General features: G+C 37.4%; 1 protein-coding gene across 6 annotated transcripts in view; it reads left to right on the forward strand.

The window, feature by feature from the left end:
• Window positions 1–21,762, forward strand: part of ATP2B1 (ATPase plasma membrane Ca2+ transporting 1) — a 126,510-nt gene that overhangs the window by 100,897 nt on the left and 3,851 nt on the right. For 3 of the 6 annotated variants that reach the window (XM_045872871.3, XM_045872872.3, XM_054506889.2), the window contains exons 13-21: window positions 1,182–1,361; window positions 2,023–2,110; window positions 2,482–2,588; window positions 9,209–9,400; window positions 9,643–9,856; window positions 10,287–10,498; window positions 14,212–14,319; window positions 16,467–16,649; window positions 17,066–17,152. In XM_045872871.3, coding sequence (XP_045728827.1) covers window positions 1,182–1,361; window positions 2,023–2,110; window positions 2,482–2,588; window positions 9,209–9,400; window positions 9,643–9,856; window positions 10,287–10,498; window positions 14,212–14,319; window positions 16,467–16,649; window positions 17,066–17,152 — 1,371 coding nt within the window. Of the gene's footprint in view, window positions 1–1,181; window positions 1,362–2,022; window positions 2,111–2,481; window positions 2,589–9,208; window positions 9,401–9,642; window positions 9,857–10,286; window positions 10,499–14,211; window positions 14,320–16,466; window positions 16,650–17,065; window positions 17,153–19,736; window positions 19,809–21,762 lie in introns of all 6 variants that reach the window. The other 3 variants (XM_045872873.3, XM_045872874.3, XR_006790588.3) reach the window with 2 other exon arrangements.

Below are 21,762 nucleotides of genomic sequence, written 5' to 3' on the forward strand. Positions count from 1 at the left end.
CCACAGTAAAAAAAAAAAAAAAAAAAAAAGCTAAAGCCAAATAGCTTTTTCGTTAGGCATTAGTGTTGGGTTCAGTGTTTTTCTCATTTATGTTACCCGCATGGCCTGATAGGCATTTGCATTTGCAGCCCCTATGCTCCAGAGGAATCAATATGGATTTCCTGGTTAGAGAAGAGCAGGAAGTATTTTCTAGGCAAAGGGAATTGCCAGAAGCAGAGACACAGAAACAATATATAGATTATTCATCCATCAAGTTGTATCATAGAGAAAAATTCTAGATAAATCTAGAAATTATTTTGAGGTTCAAGTGTGATACTCTATTATACTAAGAACTTTGCGGCTTATAGTGTTAACAGTAGAGGAATCATCATGTATTTTTAAGAAAATCTATTAGAAAAATAATTCTATCAGTTTTACAGGAGGAACAAACGTAAAGACGGGATACCAGTTAGAAAGCTATTTTCAGTAGTTCAGGCAACAAGCAGGGGAGACAAGGTGCAGGGAAGGTTTGAGGTAGAATCCAAGGACTCATTGTCCTTTAAAGGTGGGTAGAGTAAGAGAGATTTGGAAGAGGTCAGATGACCCCTAGGTTTCTGTTAGGTAGATTTTAAAAAACATGGTCTCCGTTTTGGACACCCAGATTCCACTGTCCCTTCTCTGATGGAATTATGAACCCAGCACTCAGGATGAGGTGGGAGAAAGATGTCGATTTGAAAATTAACTAGCACATACATGACAAAGGTACAAGAATAAGTAAAGTAATCCTTAAAACATACAGAGTGGGGGGAAAAAAGTGAGCTACCCATAACCCTAAAAAACACACCAACATTTTATTCTCCTGTTGTCTGGGCAATAAAACTGGAAAGATAGAAAGCCAACCAGAAAAGAACTGCATAATGGTTGGGGAGGGGGGCATTTTAAGAAGCCTTTGGTAAATAAATAATGCAAACAAATTAAGTAGGATCACAACTGAAAATGAAGCCTGAACTAGGACTGTGGCAGTAGAAGAGGAAAGAAGAGATTACTGGGAGTAATTCAAGAAATATTGAATATGTTGAGATGAAAGTAAAATTGTCATTATTTGTAGGACTGTGCAGTAAGGCATTATTTGTTCAGTGGGTTTTTTTTCCTTTGGAAATACTTATTTTCTTTCTTAATACGAATTTTTCTTTGTAAACCAGGTACCAGAGGCAATAAAGAAATGTCAGAGGGCTGGAATTACTGTGCGGATGGTCACTGGTGATAATATTAATACTGCTCGGGCTATTGCCACCAAATGTGGTATTTTACATCCTGGGGAAGATTTTCTGTGCCTAGAAGGTAAAGATTTCAACAGAAGAATACGAAATGAAAAAGGAGAGGTAAGGGTTTCTTTAATTTTTATATTGATGTATTTTTCATATAACATACAGAATATGCACTGTGTGTTAGGCATCACACAGGACGAAATGCAGCGTGCACCTAAGAAGCAAAAAACACTAACATTTTAGGAGGTGAAAGAGACTAGTGATAGAGATATTTCTCCTAAAGGGAGTGAGCACGTTTCTCTTTTTATGGTCCGTGTAGGCCAGTTTCAGAAGTATAATATGTATAAGCGAGTATGGGAGGAAGAGTTAGAAAAAGCTGATACAGAGCATATTTTAGGACACCTCAAACTGTGCGCTTTTTATACTATGTTAAGGAGTTTTTATTTTCATAGGCAGTGGGAAGATTTTTAAAATTTGATCTTATAATGATATGTATATATAATAGTGGTTCTCAACCTTGAGTATGCATTAGAGTGACCTAGAGAGCCTTTTAAAAATGTTGATTGCTAGGCCCCCAACCCAGAGGATTTGATAAGATGATAGGTTTGGGGCCTTGCTAAAAAATTTGCATTTCTGACAAGTTCCCTCGAGTTGCTGATGGTGCTGGTCTGTTAACCACGCTCTTTTGAGAACTGCTGATACATATGCCAGAAAGCTAATTTGGGAATTATAAAACTAGGTTTGGGTACATTTTAACTTTCACAAACATTTACAGATTGAGCAAGAGCGGATAGACAAGATTTGGCCAAAGCTTCGAGTACTTGCAAGATCATCTCCTACTGACAAACATACACTGGTTAAAGGTGAGTTGATTTTACAGTTACTTCACAATTTGTTAATACAGACATGTGTTCTGTTTCCTAAAGTGGTAATAGATGTTGAATAATAGATTGGATCTTGGATATTATCTTTTCCAATAAAATCTAAATACATTTCCTTTTGACACCTTCCGTGAACTGTGTTTATCTTCATTAAAACAGGATATTGCTCCTAGTGTAACCTTAGTTTCTGGACTTGGTCCTTGTCCAACATCTCGGCAGTTTCCATTTCTCTCTGTTTGTTTGTTTATTTTTAACCTCAAGTCTGTAAAACTGGCTGGTCAGGGTACTCTGCAGAATCACCTTGTTAATTAAAGGGGATATTTTTACAGCACAAATATTTACTTTTGTTTCAGGTATAATTGACAGCACTGTGTCCGAACAACGCCAGGTTGTAGCTGTAACTGGTGATGGTACAAATGATGGCCCAGCACTAAAGAAAGCTGATGTTGGATTTGCAATGGTAGGAACTTAACCTGTTAAATATTCAGATGTAATTTAGTGGCTGAGTTGTTTGTTACTAGATTGCTACTGACTTTATTTGAGGGAGAGCACACGAGTGGGGGAGGGGCAGAGAGAGAGGGAGAAGCGGATTCCCTGCTGAGTGTGGAGCCTGACACGGGGCTGGAGCCCAGGACCCTGAGATCATGACCTGAGTCAAAGTCCGGTGCTTAACCAACTGAACCACCCAGGTGCCCCACTATTGATTTTAAACACTGTCCTTCAAGATTTGAGTGAAAATATATGTGCCTAAATTGGTTTATAAGTCTGAGTAGTTTGTAACCACATTGATTTGATGCAGTGAAATCTGGTTAGAAGATGACTCTTGAAGAACTACAACATCATACATTTACCTTGTACTCTGCAAAATATATAAATATCTCATATGATCTGAACCTTACAACAATCCTCTTAGGCAGGAGGTAGGCTTTGAACGAGAGAGAGAAAGTGTGTGTGTGTGTGTGTAAGTTAAAAATATAATTGAGAATCTTCGTTCAACTGAAAATGTCTGTTAAGAGTAACTGAATGTCATCATTTCATATACGATAGCTATAATCCTTTTTTGATTGGAAAAAATCTACCCCCCCAGTCTTCAATTTAGATTTTTATTATTTAAAGTGCTAGAAAATTTCAGCATTTCATTATTATATTCTTATATTCTAGCCATAGTACTGATGAAGTATTTACTATAAAATTGGTATCATGAAATACAGATGCTACATAAATGTTTAATGATTGAAATTAGGTTGTTTCATATCTCTGAATCAATTTCTTGTAGCTTTTCAGTGTTGGAATGAATCTTTGTACCTTCAGTGCCATAGAAAACTTAAGTATTCTGTTTAATTTTAACTTAAATTTTTTTTTTAAAGATTTATTTGACAGAGAGAGAGACAGCGAGAGAGGGAACACAAGCAGGGGGAGTGGCAGAGGGAGAAGCAGGCTTCCCGCAGAGCAGGGAGCCTGACTCAGGGTCCGATCTCAGGACCCTGGGATCATGACCTGAGCCGAAGGCAGATGCTTAAGACTGAGCCACCCAGGTGCCCCTTAACTTAATTTTTTGGAAATACAGGTCCATAATCACTGTTCTCAAATCTAAAAATCTGAAAACTGAAATTTCTTTCCTAAATTTGCAACAGGCTCATTTGACTCCAAAACTTAATTCTGAATCAGTGTGTAACCAGTGTTTATTTGTATAATTTGTCCCCCTGATATTGTGCTGCTAAAATAGGGGCTTAGCAGAGCCATCATCATGGTGGCACCCTTTCAGGCATGAGAGGGATGGAAAGAGGAAATTATGTGGGTGAAGTGCTCTCAGCCAATAGCTGTGAGCCCATAGATCCCCACCCTACCCTATTCCAGACTCACTACGGTTAGCGGCACATTTGTCTGAACTTCTGAAAACTTGTGAAAAGTAGCTGAAGGGAGAAGGAATATTTAAGTCCTGTTCCTTTGGCTGTGGGCAAACAGGATCATTATTCACTATAGGGACACAAGATCACTGTCTGCTACTCCTGATCATTTCTTCAGGACAGCTGACCAGGAAGGCATTTACTTACAATGCATTTTTAAAAATGAAACGCTTTCTTCCCAAAACTTCAGTGTTTAAGGCAGATGCTAAGGGCTTTCAATACACACAGGTAAGTACAGTATTACAAATAGAAACACAGTACAGTGGCTGCTTTGTTTCATTTTTAAGCCCTGAAGGTTTTAGGCCCATTGTACCTCCTTTTTTTAAGGTAGCACACAAAAATCTAAATGTTTTAAAAGACAAAGAATGACTTAAATTTCAAAGCACTTTTGTTCAGTCAAGCTTGAGTTTACTTTGTGTATTTATTGTTTTCCAATTTCATATTTTAAAACTAAAAGACAAAATTATTTGGCTTGAGTTTTTAATAGATACCTACAAGAAATTGCTATTGATTAGTCCTTGTTAAATTTGTCTCTTATTTGCTGGCAGAAATAGCATTTTAGAATACTATCTATATATTCTTTCTCTCTCTATATGTGTGTGTGTGTGTGTTCTTTATATGTGTGTGTATATTTACACTCTATATTTAGAAAAGTCAACATTAAAATTTTCAACAATAAAATAAGATTTACAAAAGGACTCTAAGCACATTATTAGCTTGTGAAGAGGTCTGGCTTTATCTCTATATAGCCACTCTCCATAGATTCCTTTCGATTGCAAGCCTCCATTTAAAATATGATTATATTGTTTTATTATATTACATTATTCTTACCAAAATTGAGCAAAGCATAACATACAGATATTTCTGTCTTCAAAGCCTGAATGCCATGATGGGTTTCTATACAACTAAATACATCTTTGGTAACAAAATCTTCCCTAAAGTAATTAAAATACTGTCTTTTTAAACTTTGGATTAACAAAGGATTTGTTTGTTTATTCTCCAAACATTAAGAAAAGCTGCTTTCAATATTCTGGTCTAGAAACACTAGAAGTGAGTAGTTACCTCCTAAAGGTTCAGCACACAGGGAAATAAGTCAGAGCATAGTGGCAGCCAGTGAAGGACTAAACACAACACAAGGTGTGCATCCAGGCAGAAGACTCTGCCTGGAGAGACTGGGAAAGGTTTTCTGAAAGAAGTGCCATTTGAGTTGAGGGACAGAGAAGAGGAGGTGGAGAAGTACAGTGCAGGGACCCTCGTGAGCTGTAAGAAGTTGAACTTGTCTAGAAGAGGGTGTGCTCTTGGAGGAGAATGGGCTATGAAGCAGGAGGACTGACAGGCGGCACCTGCAAAGGGCCTTGAATACTGAGATAAGGAATTTGTTCTTTTCATCCAGTAGATCAGCCCTTCCCAAGCAGACCAGTGAGTGAAAGAAGTTTGGAGATTCACAAAGCAAGACAGCATGCGACTCAGAGAGGCTCATAAAAAAGCTGTTTAACTTTTTCTGATGGAAGTTCCCCAAACTTTCTTGACAGTGGAACTCATTTTTATTTGGACATCTCAAAATTACTTTTTAAATTTTGAAGGATTTTGAACAAGGGAGTGATTAGATTTGCATTTGAAAAAGACAGGGAATGATTAGAGGCAGGAAAACCTGTGAGGCTTAGATGTGTTAAATATGTTGCACATTAAAAGTAAAATATTCTGATTAGAAGCTAGAGGCTAAAATTTTAAATTAAGATTGTTCCCTCATTGAATATTTTTGAGAAAAACTTGATTTGAACTTTGTTTTTGTGTTTATCAAAACAGTAAATGCATTTAAAAAGTCAGGTCATTTTATAAGACTTACTACCTAAGTCCTGTGCCACAAATTACTTCTTCCAGCTCATTTTTTTGACAAAAGGAAACCAGCTATTTTAGCTGTTTGTTTCCCTTAATTGTTTGCCTCTGTATGTCTAAATGACATGATGGTGCTTTTTTTTTTTTAAAGGTTTTATTTATTTATTTGAGACAGAGAGAATGAGAGAGAGAGAGCACATGAGAGGGGGGAGGGTCAGAGGCAGAAGCAGGCTCCCTGCCGAGCAGGAAGCCCGATGCGGGACTCGATCCAGGGACTCCAGGATCATGACCTGAGCCGAAGGCAGTCGCTTAACCAACTGAGCCACCCAGGCGCCCTGCTTTTTTATTTAACTATAAAGCACTTGCTACTGACTTCTCGCTGAGGAAGATTAGGATTTTTACGGGCACACCAGGCACACACCACTGTCATCTCCATAATGCATACTGCACACAACCTGTCCTGTCATTCTCCCCCGGAATTAGATCATAATTTCGGATAGACCAGTATACAGTCCTTACGGTGACTGTAAAAGCTGTTCTAAGCTGAGCTGTGTAGTCTACCATCATGAGTCTTACTTCCTTGAACAACTTTTTGTATTCCCTATAAATTGTCTTTTTCATTCACTTTTTAAATCTATTTTTTTCAATGTGTTCACTTTTGTGCTTAGTTTTTCTAGGTACTTAACACAAATTCATCACCAAATTCTCCATTCTTTACATCCGAATCACCTGGCACTTTTACATTTTTACCTTAGAAATACCTCTTTCAGACCTTCCAACAAGCTTGAGTGTGGACTCTGCCAGGCCTGCTACCCAGCTGTCTGTTGTTCTCCATACCTGAGGATTTCCCGTTCCTCTCTCATGTCGGACCTGGTATTTCCTGGACTCGATGTCATCGTCTGTTTTGATGTATTCCTTCATGGAGTAATGCTATCTTCTCCAATAGCTTTCTGAGAAAAAAAGTTCATGAGAGTTAAACTTTTTCATAACTTTTATGACTGAAATCTCCACCCTCTTCTGACTCTTGATTCTTAACCTGACATATAAAAGTCTCATTTGAAAATCAATTTTTCACTGAGAATTTTGAGTTCATTCCTCCATTATTGTTAACGTATCATTCTGAATTTTGAACCTTGTGTGTGTGTGTCTGTTTTTTTTCCCCCCTTCCTAGAGATATATATGTCTTTCCTTAATTTCCAGTCTTCTGAAATGTAATGATGTTTTGTCATAGAACAACTCTCTACTATGAAATAAACTCATATTCTTCAATTTTGTGAAATTTTTTTATACTAGTCTTATTTCATCTCCACCATTTCTTCTTTTGTAACACCCACCCCCCATCCCAGTTCTTGAACTGCTTGGACTTACTGTCCTTCCTCTTTTTTTCCAATTTACCATACCTTTGTCATCTTGCTTTATTTTCAGGGACGTTTCCTCAGTTTCTGTTTTGTTTTTTTTTAAATTTCTGTGATCATATATTTAATTTCCAAGAGTTATTTTTGGATCTCTGACTTTTTTGTTCTTGTTTTAGCATTTTATTCATGTTTCATTGATGTACCTTTTACCGCTCTAAGGATTTGACTTTTTAGAATAGGCTTTCGTCTGCAGAGTTTGTGTCTCCATTTGCCTTTTAGTTTAGTCTTTCCTCAGATGTCAGGTGATTGATTCTTGGTTGTCTCTGCATATTTACTGGTGGAAAGCTGGAAAGCCTTGGGCCTGTGGGTGGGATTTGTCAACCAGAAGCTTCTCGGTAAAGTGATTTGGCTTGGCTATTTCACTTCCTTAGTGTACCTTGAATTGCAGTATTTTCAGGTCTTTTCTCTTCAGATGATCAGATTTCCCAGAAAAGAATCTTCAAATGTGCTACCTAGAGGGCACTCCTGAATACTGGTGTTCTGGGAAACAAGTAGAGAAAAGAAGGTGGTGGTCTCAATGCTCATTAAGCAGAGTTACCCTTAACCCCCTTTTTTTTTTTTTTAAGATTTTATTTATTTATTTGACAGAGAGAGACACAGCGAGAGAGGGAACACAAGCAGGGGGAGTGGGAGAGGGAGAAGCAGGCTCCCCACAGAGCAGGGAGCCCAATGTGGGACTCGATCCCAGGACCCTGGGATCATGACCTGAGCTGAAGGCAGTCGCTTAACCAACTGAGCCACCCAGGCGCCCCCCCTTAACCCCTTTTTTTCAGTGTAGCACCCCTACACTCAGCAGTGCTTGGAATCCCCCAGTTTGGACCCTCTTTGTCATACCCACTCTGATAAGTTAGCAGGCAGTCTTCTGCCAGGTCAGAGGGCATGGCAAATTGCCACTTGGCTGCATGGACTTGGGAAGGGGCCTTGAGGATCTAGCTGTCTTTTCTTTTAATTTTGTTGTTAACCTACAACACCCGTACAGAAAAGTGCCTATGTCATAAATGATTGAATTGATTATCACAAGTGAGCAGACCTGTTCTTTGTAAGGCAAGAAATAGATTATTACCTATACCCACAGATGCTTCAGTCACATTGTCTTCTAATCATTGCCCTGTCTCTCTGTAAAGATAACCAGTATTCTGAAGATTACTTCTGTCTGTTTCCAAACTGTGAACCTAAGAATCTTATATATTTTGAGTCCACCATCCTTCATTCATCATTATGCTTTTGAGATTCATCTGTGTTGTTGTATATCGCTGTAGTTCACTCATTTTTATTAATCTACAATTTATTAATCCATCCCATTCTACTCTTGGTGGACATAGTTGTTTTTAGTTTGGACCTTCTAGGTACTTCTTTAGTGTCTCTAGTAGACTTTCAAGAAATCCTTGTTTTCATTCACATCTTTACCCCTCCTTCCAGTGCTACCTGGTGCTGCCAAGTACTGAGCCTTATGTAGGAGAGTCTGTTGTGCAAAAAAACTTAATTCTCTGCTTTCCCTCCTGTTGGCTTAGGATTCAGCTCTCTGCGGTCTGCCAGCCTACTTGCTGTTTGGTTATCTCCTCTCCAGCCTCTTAAGATTTCCTTACAGTATCTCCTTTCCCATTAACTTTGATTCTGTGAGTTTTTATTTTAATATATCTTTTTGTGTAACTTTTGGGGAGGAACTTGGGTTATGCCTCTGTGCATTCCTCCTTTTTTTTAAATCCAATTTGAACTTTATTTTCAATACCTTATTCTTTGATTTTTGCTTAGGTGGAATCTGAGAGAGATTGTAGAATAACTATTACCTTCTTTTATAGTACATTTAAGTCATTAGTCATTCAGTATAATGGTAAATTTTGGTTTGTCGTAGACTACCCTTTCGGATACTTGAAAGTTATATTTTAAACGTTTAGTCTAATTCACAGAAATTTTTGTATTAGGGTATCGCTGGAACTGACGTAGCTAAAGAAGCATCTGACATCATTCTCACAGATGACAACTTCACAAGCATTGTTAAAGCAGTTATGTGGGGACGAAATGTCTATGACAGCATCTCCAAATTTCTTCAGTTCCAGCTCACTGTTAATGTGGTAGCAGTGATAGTTGCTTTCACGGGCGCCTGTATTACTCAAGTAGGTCCACAGTTTTGTTTTTTTTATTAAAACGTGTTTGTTTTAAAGCAGAAATGTGTGTCTAATCTACCATTTTAAAGTACTTAAATATTTGAATAACCTGAAGCTTAATATTGTAGGTTAATTAATATGAAAATGTAATCCTGTTCTGTTCTTTGAGTTTTTAAATACAAAAGGCTTCCTGAGAATTGCTGAGTCCCTGAATAGTTGTGAATGTCTATTAGGAAACCTATCTTTTCTAGGATTCACCGCTTAAGGCTGTGCAGATGCTGTGGGTAAACCTCATAATGGATACGCTCGCTTCCCTGGCTCTGGCAACTGAACCCCCCACTGAATCTCTCTTGCTTCGGAAGCCTTATGGTAGAAATAAGCCTCTCATCTCACGCACGATGATGAAGAATATTTTGGGTCATGCATTCTATCAACTTGTAGTAGTCTTTACACTCTTATTTGCTGGTAAGAATTCAATGCCTGATACAGCTTCGGTTGTTTTTGTTCCAAGCTAATATCCCAGATGTTTTAATGTTGCCAATTCTTCAAGAACATAAGTTGGTCTGTTTCTCACTGCCCATTTGTCTTTACTTTCTTCTCTTTGTCAGTGGATGTTGCTAGGGAAGCACTGTGATAGATAGTGGGAGGAAGTAAAAAGAGTCCTGATTTTTTTTGTCCTGGCTCTGCCACTAAATTAGATATCATAATTTGGGGGCTTCAGTGTCTGCATCTATAAACAAGAGAGTTGTACTGGATAACCCCAGGTTTCTTCCAACTTTTCCTATGCTGTCAGTCGAGATCAAATAAAGGTCTGGCTGGGTTGTATTACTGCACACTTTTCTTGAAATGTTATTTTGTATGATAATTACAAAGTAGTAATTTTTCATTCTTTCAGGAGAAAAGTTTTTTGATATTGATAGTGGAAGAAATGCACCTTTGCATGCTCCTCCTTCGGAACATTATACTATTGTTTTTAATACCTTTGTGCTGATGCAACTTTTCAACGAAATAAATGCCCGGAAAATTCACGGTGAAAGAAATGTGTTCGAAGGAATCTTTAATAATGCCATCTTCTGCACAATTGTTTTAGGCACTTTTGTGGTACAGGTGGGTAATTGGAAAAGATAGTTTCAAATTTGATGATCATGTGGGAGATATTAGATAAACAGTTACCTTGTTCCAGAAATTGTTTGACTGCTGCATGTGTGGGACTTCTATGTATTACCTTAATGACACCTAAAGAAAGAGTTTTAAATACCACATGTCAAGTGAAAATACACTCTATCCTGAAATTCCACATACGAGCAGAGTATATTAAGCTAATACTATTTTAATTGCACTACTGATTCTGTGGTTGTGATACTTTACACATAAGCTGATACCAGTTGTTCATTCTATATCATTATCAAAACTATTATAATTTTAATGTTATTTAAGGTAAATCTTACTGTTTAGCAGTTTCTAGTCTAGCTAGAGTGATCACTTAATGGCTTCGAGCAATTGGTAGTAATTGTATGTCTACGGTTAAGTTTATTAAATAATAGTACTTGAAATGAATATTCTAAAGTGCATGTGATTCTGAATGCTGCTTCCTGAGTTGGTACATGCCAGTTTTTGATTTTGTAATACAGTTGACTCTTGAACAACACAGGGGATAGGGGCATCAACCCTTACACTCTCCCCACCCCAACTCACCCCTGCACAGTCGAAAATCTGAGTATAACTTTTGAACTCCCCCAAAACTCTTAATAGTCTACTCTAGACCAGAAGCCTTACCAATAACATAAATAGTCCACACATATTTTGCAAGTTATATATATAATTCTTAGAATAATGTAAGCTAGAGAAAAAGTGTTACTAAGAAATCATAAGGAGAAAATGCATTTACAGTACTGTACTGTGTTTACTGGAAAAAATGTATAAGTGGACTTGTGCAAATCGTGGTGTTCAAGAGTCACCTGTCTCGTCAAAACAAGATTAAACAGTTTTTTCAACAAAGGAATCAGACAGTGATGGGGTTTGGTTCAAAATGAAGACTGAAGAATTTTAAACAATTTATTCAGCCATAGCTTGTGTACTCTAGGTACAAAAACCCTAGACTTAATTGTTTCTGTAATAATTGTTTGTTTCAGTTTTCAATTTCCATAAACTTCAGGAGAAATGTTGCTTACCTCCAACGAGTATTTTCTGGAAGTATTTTATTCAGGTTTATAAAAAAGCATCATTCATGACATGTTAAAATTTTAGCTTTTACTTGCTATAAAATTGGATTTATTTTATCTTTTTAATATATGAGGACTGCAGAAAACTGAACTGCCTCTCTGTCAAGCAAATCTGGTAACTTTGTTCCCAGCAAAGATTGATACACCCAAAGCAGTTCAATGGGAGGTACCATTCTTCAGTGCCTTGTAAATAAGCCAGTACTACTCAAAGTGTGGTCTGTGGACCAGCTACTGGTCCATTTATTACAAGTCCACGGTGAGATAAGGAACATGTGTCAGAATATAGATCAACAGCTTCATTAATCACACTGTGTTTCAGGGGAGGGTTTTTTGTATTGTTGCTGGAGTGTTGTGTTTTTAGTAGTAGCCGGAGTGATACTGCTATGCAAAACATGCATCGATTTATACTCTAGTGCCTATTCCTTATCTTCTTATCATGGAGCAGCGCTTTGAATGGCACTTTTTTAGACAGTTTCAGCTGGGTAGGAAAACATGGCCCTTGATTTACACATATCTCATTCTGTAGGTTTCTAAAACAGTCTAGCCAAAGTATTGATTGTAGAGCAGAGGTACCTGAAGGGAGGGCTTCACATTATAAATTGTATTAAATTCAATTTCTGTCTCTTTCATTCACTAGCTGATTTTTCTTCTTACCTCTTTTTGGTTTTTTTGGACAGATCATGAAGTATATAATAATCCTTAATTCTTTGTAAATATTTTACCTCTCTTCTACTTGGTAGCAGTTAACACAGAATCGGTGTTTTCAAAATAATGTTTCATGAAACATTGGTTCCTTCAGTTGCTCTTACATCCTCAGATAAGTATAGGAAATACTGCCTATGTTACTGCCTCTTGGAGTTTCTTAAAGCAACATAACATTATAGTTACAAGTATAAATTTAGGAGTCAGTCAGTCATCATGGGGTCAGATCATTGTGTGACTCTGACAAGCTGCAATTTCTTCATCTGTGAAATGGGGATGATAATATGAGGTCACATCACAGAATTACTGAAGCATTAAGACAGACCATGCACGTGAAACTCTGAGCTTACTCCCTGAAAGGGAAATACTCAGATGCTGGCTGCTTTTTTTTTTTCTTTTCTTTTTTCTTTTTTTTTTAATTAACAGCTCAAAGGCTTTGGGAAACCCTACAGTTAAGAAACTTGTTGGACTCTGTTTAATACAGCTACTTCTAAATTTTAGAAGATAGCACCTAATTCAGGGCTCCATCAGCACACGTTTTGGAAATGCATCTGTGCCCAGTTACACAATTCTGTAGTATCATGTTGATCTAAGGTATATATTAAAGAGTATGTGGAAACTTAGTCTCTTGTTCTTAGAGGTAAATGCCACACGTTATTAGACAGTTTTATTCCTTACAACTCTAAAATGCAAGATGATTTTTTCTTAGAAAACTGAATCACTCCAATCATATTAATCATGGATTATTTGCCTAGCATCTTAATGTATGCCTTTCACGTCCTTATTATACCAAAAGATAAAGTTTAAATTAATAAAAAAAAAAAAAGGAAAACACTCACAGAAATAAACGTTTGAGCTTTCATGCTTGTGTTCTTGGTTTACCAAAGAAAATTATTTTAGTTCGATATCTATTAAAATCAAAGCAAGACTGCCAGATCAGTTATAATTGACTGGTTGGGTTACTGAAAAAACAGTTGGGACTCCATCTGTACAAGTGTACAAATAATCTTGACTTTGAAGAACAGTGGAAATGACAAATATATATCACTTGAATTTGAAATCTAGTACAGCTACAAAGAACGGAGTTCATACCTTAAGAAGTTTTAAAATGTTAATACCAAATTGATTCTCTTCAACTTCAATATTAAGCAGCTACTGACTGCCATATCAAAGAGAAGTCTGTCAGACCCACAAGAAGGTGAATATTGATATTTAATTCTTAATATTCTTATGTACAGTTTTAGGTCCTTGAAAGTTAAGGAGAGAAGCATAAGCACTATATTAAGGATTTTATCTATGCCGGTCATTGGACTTCTTTCTATTTATAGGGGAGAGCAAATTTCTGAGGGTGTACCACCTAAGTAAGCACCATATCTCATAGAATTTTGCACATTCTTGTCCTCTCTTACCATTCATATTTGTCCTGACATCTAAATGTGAACTAAGAATGAACAGCTGTGTAGGAGGAAAACAAGAAAGATTGAATATTATGTTCACTTTTCGTAATATATGGTATTTTCCACAAAAATACACATCTTTCGTGGAAAGGCATAAATTATTCAGAGAATTATACTGAATACAAGGGACTATAGTTACTTGGATCATATTGGAAACAATGTAAAGTTATCTTCCTGATCAGGAGATTTTTTGTTGTTGTTTGTTTTTACTGAACATAATTTAAACATGAAATATATATGCATTTTAAATTTTGAGCAGAGATTTCAATTTATTTTCATTTGTCTTATTTTCAGCTGTGACTATGATAATACACGTCACCATCAGGATAATCGTTATTCAGCTTGAGTTTTAAAGGATACAGATTTGGGTAATTTTTGAAGTGTATGAAATGTAAAGTTTAAAAGATTTAAATAAATTTACTCTTGATTATTCCTCCAGATAATAATTGTGCAGTTTGGTGGAAAACCTTTCAGTTGTTCAGAACTTTCAATAGAACAGTGGCTATGGTCAATATTCCTAGGAATGGGAACGTTACTCTGGGGCCAGGTAAAAAGCTCATCATTTTTTGTTCAAATCTAAAGTGATTTTTTTTTTTAACTTTCCAGTGTGTGTTTTCCTTAATCAGTTCTGTTACTTAATTCTAAGTGGTTGCCGTTCTGGGTCAAGAAAGGGCATTCAGGGATATGGGGTTTTTTTAAATGTAGTATTTGTTCTTGTGTTATTGTTTGTGATGGTTATGCCTATGTAATAAAACACTTGAAAATTTCTTACATAGTTTTTTAATTTGTTTTTTAGAACAAGCTTTACAACAGTTACTAAGAGGATGCATTTTTAACTGGTTAAGACGCTGGTATCTGTGTCTTTTGCCCTGTGACCTATTTTAGCATTTTCAGAGTAAATATTTTTACAAAAATACTACAATATTATATACTTCAGATGTTTCATCATTTTATTATCTAATTTAATCCAAAATACAGCTAAGGAAAAAAAGCTCAAGTTTCAGTTCACTTAGAGAATGTTTCCATAAAAAATAGTGGTAGCTGGATAAATGGGCCACAAAATGACATTTTCAGTTCTTTGGATTGATTGGCTTTAACAATATATGTATAAAATACAATGCCTGAAAATGAGATATACTTCATGTTTGGCATAGGCAGCTGACTTACGAAGGCATGTCATTAGTTTAAAAAGGTAACTGGTGACGGTTGTGTGCACTGTTCACTTTAAGTCCGTTAACATTACTGAAAAAGTAACTGATAGTCTGTACTAATCATAAATGAAAGTTAACATATGTTATGATGTACAACCAGTGTGAGCTAATGTACTGTCGTTCTACAAGTCAGTCTAAGTGAATGTTCGTCCAGGTTTTACTGAAACTTAACTCAGTCTTTATGTGCCTTTATCTTACCTTTTTCTTTTTCTTTTTTTTTTTTTAAGATTTTATTTATTTATTTGAGAGAGCGAGTGAGAGAGAGAAAGAGCACAAGAGGGGGGAGCGGGAGAGGGAGAAGCAGACTCCCTGCTGAGCAGGGAGCCCGATGCGGGACTCGATCCCGGGACTCCAGGATCATGACCTGAGCTGAAGGCAGTCGCTTAACCAACTGAGCCACCCAGGCGCCCTATCTTACCTTTTTCTTAATTGTGTTTCTAGGTTCTGAGGTTTCTCTTCTTACTCCTGTTGCATGATTCATTAATAGAGATCTTCTTTTAAGTATTAGGATCTGTACTCGGGCCACCTTTCTTCATTGATTACCATTCTAGTTATTTCATAATGTTCCCTCATAGGCAAAACAGAACCCCACAACCTCCCAGACCATCTGGCTAATTTCAGGAAGAGGAAATTCAGAACAGCCAGCATACCCAACGGGGATCAGCTCCTGGCTTTGGTTGACGTTGTCTATTGATTTTACGTGTGTCCTGGTAGAAGGAGCACTGATTCTGGTTGTCAGGAGACCTGTTCCACCTCTGTGAAATGCGGTGGTTGGACTAGAAGGTCTTTAAGCAGTTCTCATTCTGTGTGCTTGTTTCCTCCTGATGAGCCTGACTTCCTGAAGGAATGGCTATTAACACTTAACAGTTTGATACATATTTATTACTATTTGTCCTCTCTGTGTTTCCTGGGGCATCTGTTCCTGTTTGGTGTCATGATCAATCAGTATTAACCCAGTTTTAAAGAGTTTCATTTTGTAAAAACAAATACATTTAATAAGCAGAAAAACTATTTTCAGTTTAAGCTTGACGATTTTTTGGATTTTGGTATGTTTTTTCTCATTGAACTCTTTCAGCACTAATGAAAATGAACTTGCTTTGCATCCAAAAAGGCCGCCTGCCATTTTTTGTTTTATTTTAAATAAATATAATTAATGTGAGTTTAAGTTAATATATATATCAGAGCATATTTGTGTACTTTACTGTCTTGAATGTCTTACTTAAAATATGAAAGCTGTAATCAGGTTATTTCCCCTCAGGAAAACGTTTTACCATTCAAACTGAAATCTTTTCTGTAGTTGAGAAAAGAACCTATTTTGTTGTTGTTGCTCTGAGAAAGCAAGCTTGACGGACAGGATCTCATTGCCTCGTTGGTGACAATACTTGGCCACACTTGAGACTTCTTACGCCTTTTGTATTACGGTTGATTGGTTTAATTTTATTCGGTTTTGATTTATTTCTAAGTTCTTTCCCCTGTGTTGTAGCTTATTTCAACAATTCCAACTAGCCGTTTAAAGTTCCTAAAAGAAGCTGGTCATGGAACACAAAAGGAAGAAATCCCGGAGGAGGAGCTTGCGGAGGACGTGGAAGAGATTGACCATGCTGAAAGGGAGCTACGGCGCGGCCAGATCTTGTGGTTTAGAGGCCTGAACAGAATCCAGACGCAGGTATGGGCCTGGCAGAGAGGTACGAGCGGCTGGCGGTGGGCACTGGGCACAGCGGTGGGAGCACGGGGGCCCAGGGCTCTGGGACCTGGGGAGGAGGTCTGAATGCGCTCCTTAACTTCCTTTCTAGCCTTCCCAACCCACAAAACTTACTCTTTTTGAAAAATAATACTGGTGCCTGGAATGAGTGAAAGTTTTTAACTGATGGTGAAGGAATGTGTCTATATGCCCCTCAGCTCCTTTTTTCCTAGCTTCCCCCCGCCCAACCTTCATCTCAAAATGCTACTCTTGCCTATTTATCTGCTCTGTAAAAAGTGCCTTTTTCTTTACTTTTTATATGTTGATAGATGGGATGGTCCTTTCTCTTGTTCTCTCTCTCTCTTGCTGAGCAAGCTGTCACAATCTCTGATTCCTTGCAGATGGATGTAGTGAATGCTTTCCAGAGTGGAAGTTCCATTCAGGGGGCTCTAAGGCGGCAACCCTCCATCGCCAGCCAGCATCATGATGTAACAAATATTTCTACCCCTACACATGTAGTGTTTTCCTCTTCTACTGCTTCTACTACTGTGGGGTGTGAGTGTGTGTTCCTAAGTGCATGAAATTAACATTTCCTACTTCACACACCTAACGGTTCTCATTTTCTCCTTAATGTTTAAATTCATCGTTCGGGCTTTTCATAAAGCTTTCTTTTCGTAAAGTGGATTGAGACCTCAAAGTGTTGTCGTTGTTGTTTTATTTCTTAGAGGGCTAGATAACAGGTGAAACAATTGCAACCAAAGATGAGATAGGAAATCCGTGAGCTCGTCTCTGTGCTAACTCTGATAGTTAATACGGGGAATAAAATGGTAGCTTAGAATTTGTGAAACTACTATAAATTTTTGAGTATATGCCTTTCAACACGTTCATCCTGCATGGTTTCCAAAAGCATGTGATTTGAGAAACTGATCTAACAGAACCAAGAAATTACATTTTTAAAGCTAAAAATGAATCTAACATTTTGACTTTTTTATCTCGCTCAGTTGACAAAGTTTTTTCAAGTTGGTACCCTGAAGAAAAGATCTCAGTATATAGCCAGTTATTTGCCTTCTTAGCCTAGATTTTGTGGCCTTGCTTTGAATTTATTTATTTATTTACTTATTTATTTTTGAGAAGGGGTCCCTGTGTAAGCTTCAAAGTTCTGTGGTATTTATGTGTTTTTTTTTCATTTATATAATCAATTTAAAAGTGCATCCTCGATAAGAAATGTTCAATTAAGTTTTCCAAGGAAGTAGGGAAAGTGTACCATTGATTAATTCTTAAACCATTACATGTCATAATTTCTGTTAATTGACTAGAATAATACATCTTCTTTCAGGTTTTTAGTAAATGGCAAATTCCCCCAAAGCCTTTTAACCTCTTGTCGTCCTTACTGTGCGTTACAGTCTTGATTTCATGGTAGATTCTCAGAATATTGGAGGCAGTAAAGATAAAAACCCACCCCATCCCCAAAATCAGCTGGAATACCTATGCTTAATCTTGTATTTGGGCAGAGACCCATCTTTTCCATTTGGTCCGCTGCCAGTTAAGGACTAGGAAACAAGAGAAAGCTGGAGAGGGGATGAACTGAAGAAGAAAACAATGCTATTTTAAGGAGGACAGTTTACTCAGTGCCTGTTTTGTTCACTGTTTGCTTAAGTAATTTTCATTTGTCATTTTTGACAGTGTTGTAGAACAGGCAGAACAGGAACCACTATCCCATTTTGCAGGTGTGAAAACTGGAAGTTTAAATGACTTGTCCATGGCTAATAAGCAGAGGTAGCATGATGTGTGGCAAAGAATAAACAAGTACTCCAAGGACAAAACAACTCTGTTAGACAGGATGTTACATTTACATACATGGACAGATAGGAAACTTTCTTTTAAAAATTACCCTGGTTCTGCACCTTACCCAAATGAAACGGTGTTCTATAAATTGCCTGGCATTATGCCTAGGACAGCTAATGTCCCAGTTACATCCCTCCCTCCCTGTATCTATGGATTTCACATCATTCCTGGCTCTTGAGGGCTTATTACCACTCATCCTTTCATCTCCTGCTACTGATTAATGTTTCTTTGGTTGTGATCTGTAAACACTTGGCTTCCGAAGGCCTACCGTATGCCAAGGCCATGCTAGGAGGTCCAGACTTGGCAGTCTAGTATAGGAACAAAAACGTAGTTGCGAATTTCTACGTGGTAATGAAACATGGAATATTACAACAGAATCTGTCACCCACTCTGGGAAATCAGGAAAAATTACCCAAAGGAAGTAACTCCCAAGCTGACCTTTGGTAGACATGTACCAGTTGAGGAAAGCAGGCCTCAGTGACAGGCACTAAAACTAATAAAATGTCAGGTGTTGATGAGACTGGAGTGGACGGTAGGGGCAGGAGTCTCTGTATATCCTAAAAGAAGGATGCAAAATGGAACTTTACCCTGGAAGACTCCCTCAGAATTTTATATTTGAAAAATTTCAAACCGACAGACAAGTGGAAAGATTAATACATGAATACCCTTCACGTGGATTTACCACTGCTTAATAGTTTATGATGTCTGCTTTATCTGTTTATATATATGTTTATATTAGTATATACATTTTTTCTGTACCATTTGAAAGTGACAAAGATGCTGACATTTCATCTCTTAATACTTCAGCATGTACCTCCTAAAAATAAGTCTCCTCTATAATCATACTGTATTATCCAAGAAGTTTAACATTGATCTCATTCTATGGTCTACAATCCCTATTTGGATTTCTCCAGTTGCCCCCAAAATGTCCTATATTATAGCATTTTTGACCCATTTTCTCTACATTTATTTATTTATTTATGTTATGACATTGACTTTTTTTTTTTTTAAAGAAACCAGGCCAGTTGTCTCATCCTACATTATGGATCTAATTGTTTCCTTATGATTAGCTTCATGTTAAACTTTCTAGACAGATTTATCTCGTGGGTGGTATGTGTATTCATTTTTATTTCAGCAAAATTTTGAATAATTGACTCTTCATTTGGAGGTTGTCACATGACCTTAGGTATGCTGTCTTTACTCTGTTTCTGTATAATTGTGTTCCAGACTTTACATTAAATCTCAGACCCACTGAAGGCCCCTCCTGACTCAGAATCTGCAGTTTAACAAGATCCCCAGGTGCTTTGCATGCACATTAAAGTGTGACAAGCCCTGGCATGACATTGATACTTGTGAACTAACACTGTTTTAGGTTTGTACATGTATTAACTCACTAATGAATGTCCCATAACAACCCTGTAAGGTAGGTACCACTGTTATTTCCCATTTTATAGTTGAGGAAATTGATTTGCGTAGGAACGGTTCCTCAGCTAGCAGGTGACAGAGCTGGAATTCACACCCAGACCTTTAACCTCTGTCTTCTTCGCTTTACCATGCTATACTCTTACAGAGCTAAGTGAGCAAGAAGTAAAGCAGCCTACAGCAGACAGGGCTTGGTAAATGCCGGAAGACAGCTTTGAGGAGAGAGATTTTAATCTGTTTTAATCAGAACTGAGCATATGTTGTTGCAAATGGCAGAATTCCCTTCTTCTTAAGGCCGAACAATATTTCCTGTATGTGGGGACACCTGGGTGACTCAGTCGGTTAAGTGTCTGCCTTCGGCTCAGGTGGTGATCCCAAGGTCCTGGGATCGATCCCCGCATCGGGCTTTCTCAGCAGGGAGCCTGCTTCTCCCTGTGTGCTGCTCCGCCTGCTTGTGCTTTCTCTCTGACAAATGAAAATCTTTAAAAAAAAAAATTCCTTGTATGTATATATGCCACATTTTCTTTATCTGTTCATTTGTCAGTGGACACTTAATGTTGTCTCCCTATCTTGGCTATTTATAATGCTGCAAGGAATAAAGGAGTACAGGTATATTTTAGGGGCACCTGGGTGTCTCAGTCATTAAATGTCTGCCTTCGGCTTAGGTCATGATCCCGGGGTCCCGGGATCGAGCCCCGCATCGGGCTCTCTGCTCCTCGGGAAGCCTGCTTCTCCCTCTCCCACTCCCCCTGCTTGTGTTCTCTCTCTCTCTCCCTGTGTCTCTGTCAAATAAATAAATAAAATCTTAAAAAAAAAAATCCTGATTTTAATCCTCTGGGTAAATTCCCAGAAGTGGGAGTCTTAAAATAGTCAAACTCCTAGAAATGGAGAGTAGAATGGTGGTTAGGGATAGAGAGAAATGGGGAAATGTTTATGAGGGGGTGCAAAGTTTCAGTTAATGCAAGACCAGTAAGTTCTGGAGATGTAATGTATAGCATGGTGACTTTAGGTAACAATACTGTACTTACATACCTGAAATTTGCTAAGAGGGTAGAATCCTAATTATTCTTACCCCCCCCACACACACACACGGTGACAATGTGTAGTGATGGATTATGTTAATCAGCTCAACTGTCATGATTATTTCAGTGTGTATATGTATATCAAATCATCAACTTGTACATCTTAGATATATACAATTAAAGAAAAAAGGTGGGCATAAATAAATGTTACCTTTTTAAAAAATGTATTGAAATGTCCATTTGAAGAAATTTGTTAATTTTTCCATCATCATTGTCTTATGAGATGATTTTGATGACTGTTTTTCTGGAATGTCAGTATTCGTGATTTCTCTTAACATTTATGATAAATGATGCCTTCATTACTAAACAGTATTCATTAGAATCAATGCAAAAGCAAACCTGTGTTTGAATTGATATTGAGTAGATGCTCAACTATTTGGATTTTGTCCCTTTTTTTGTTTTGAAAGTCTGTATGACACTGGGTTAATAAGACCTAATGTCAATGTGTGCAGCAGTGTTTTTGCGTTAATTACCCATTAACCTCTTTGCATCTATACAGCAGACTTCTGTATGGGGAGGGGGCGAGTGGTTGGGCTATATGTTTAAGGGCAGAAATACCAAAAAACCTTGTGTTTTTGTGAAATTGTTGACAGAAGAATCCCAGAGGGTTTGGGTTTTTTGTTTTAAGCCTGTTCTTCCCAGTGAACTGTAGTATATAAAGTGATTTAAGTTTTAATATTTGTAGAGAAAAACACTAATGCTTTATAGACAAATGGCATATACTCAAATATTTATAGCTGTTTAATGGC

This window comes from Mirounga angustirostris, unplaced genomic scaffold (genome assembly GCF_029215605.1).
Source record: "Mirounga angustirostris isolate CCGP_5_RB_7025 unplaced genomic scaffold, mMirAng1.0.hap1 SCAF_5, whole genome shotgun sequence".
Lineage (NCBI taxonomy): Eukaryota > Metazoa > Chordata > Mammalia > Carnivora > Phocidae > Mirounga > Mirounga angustirostris.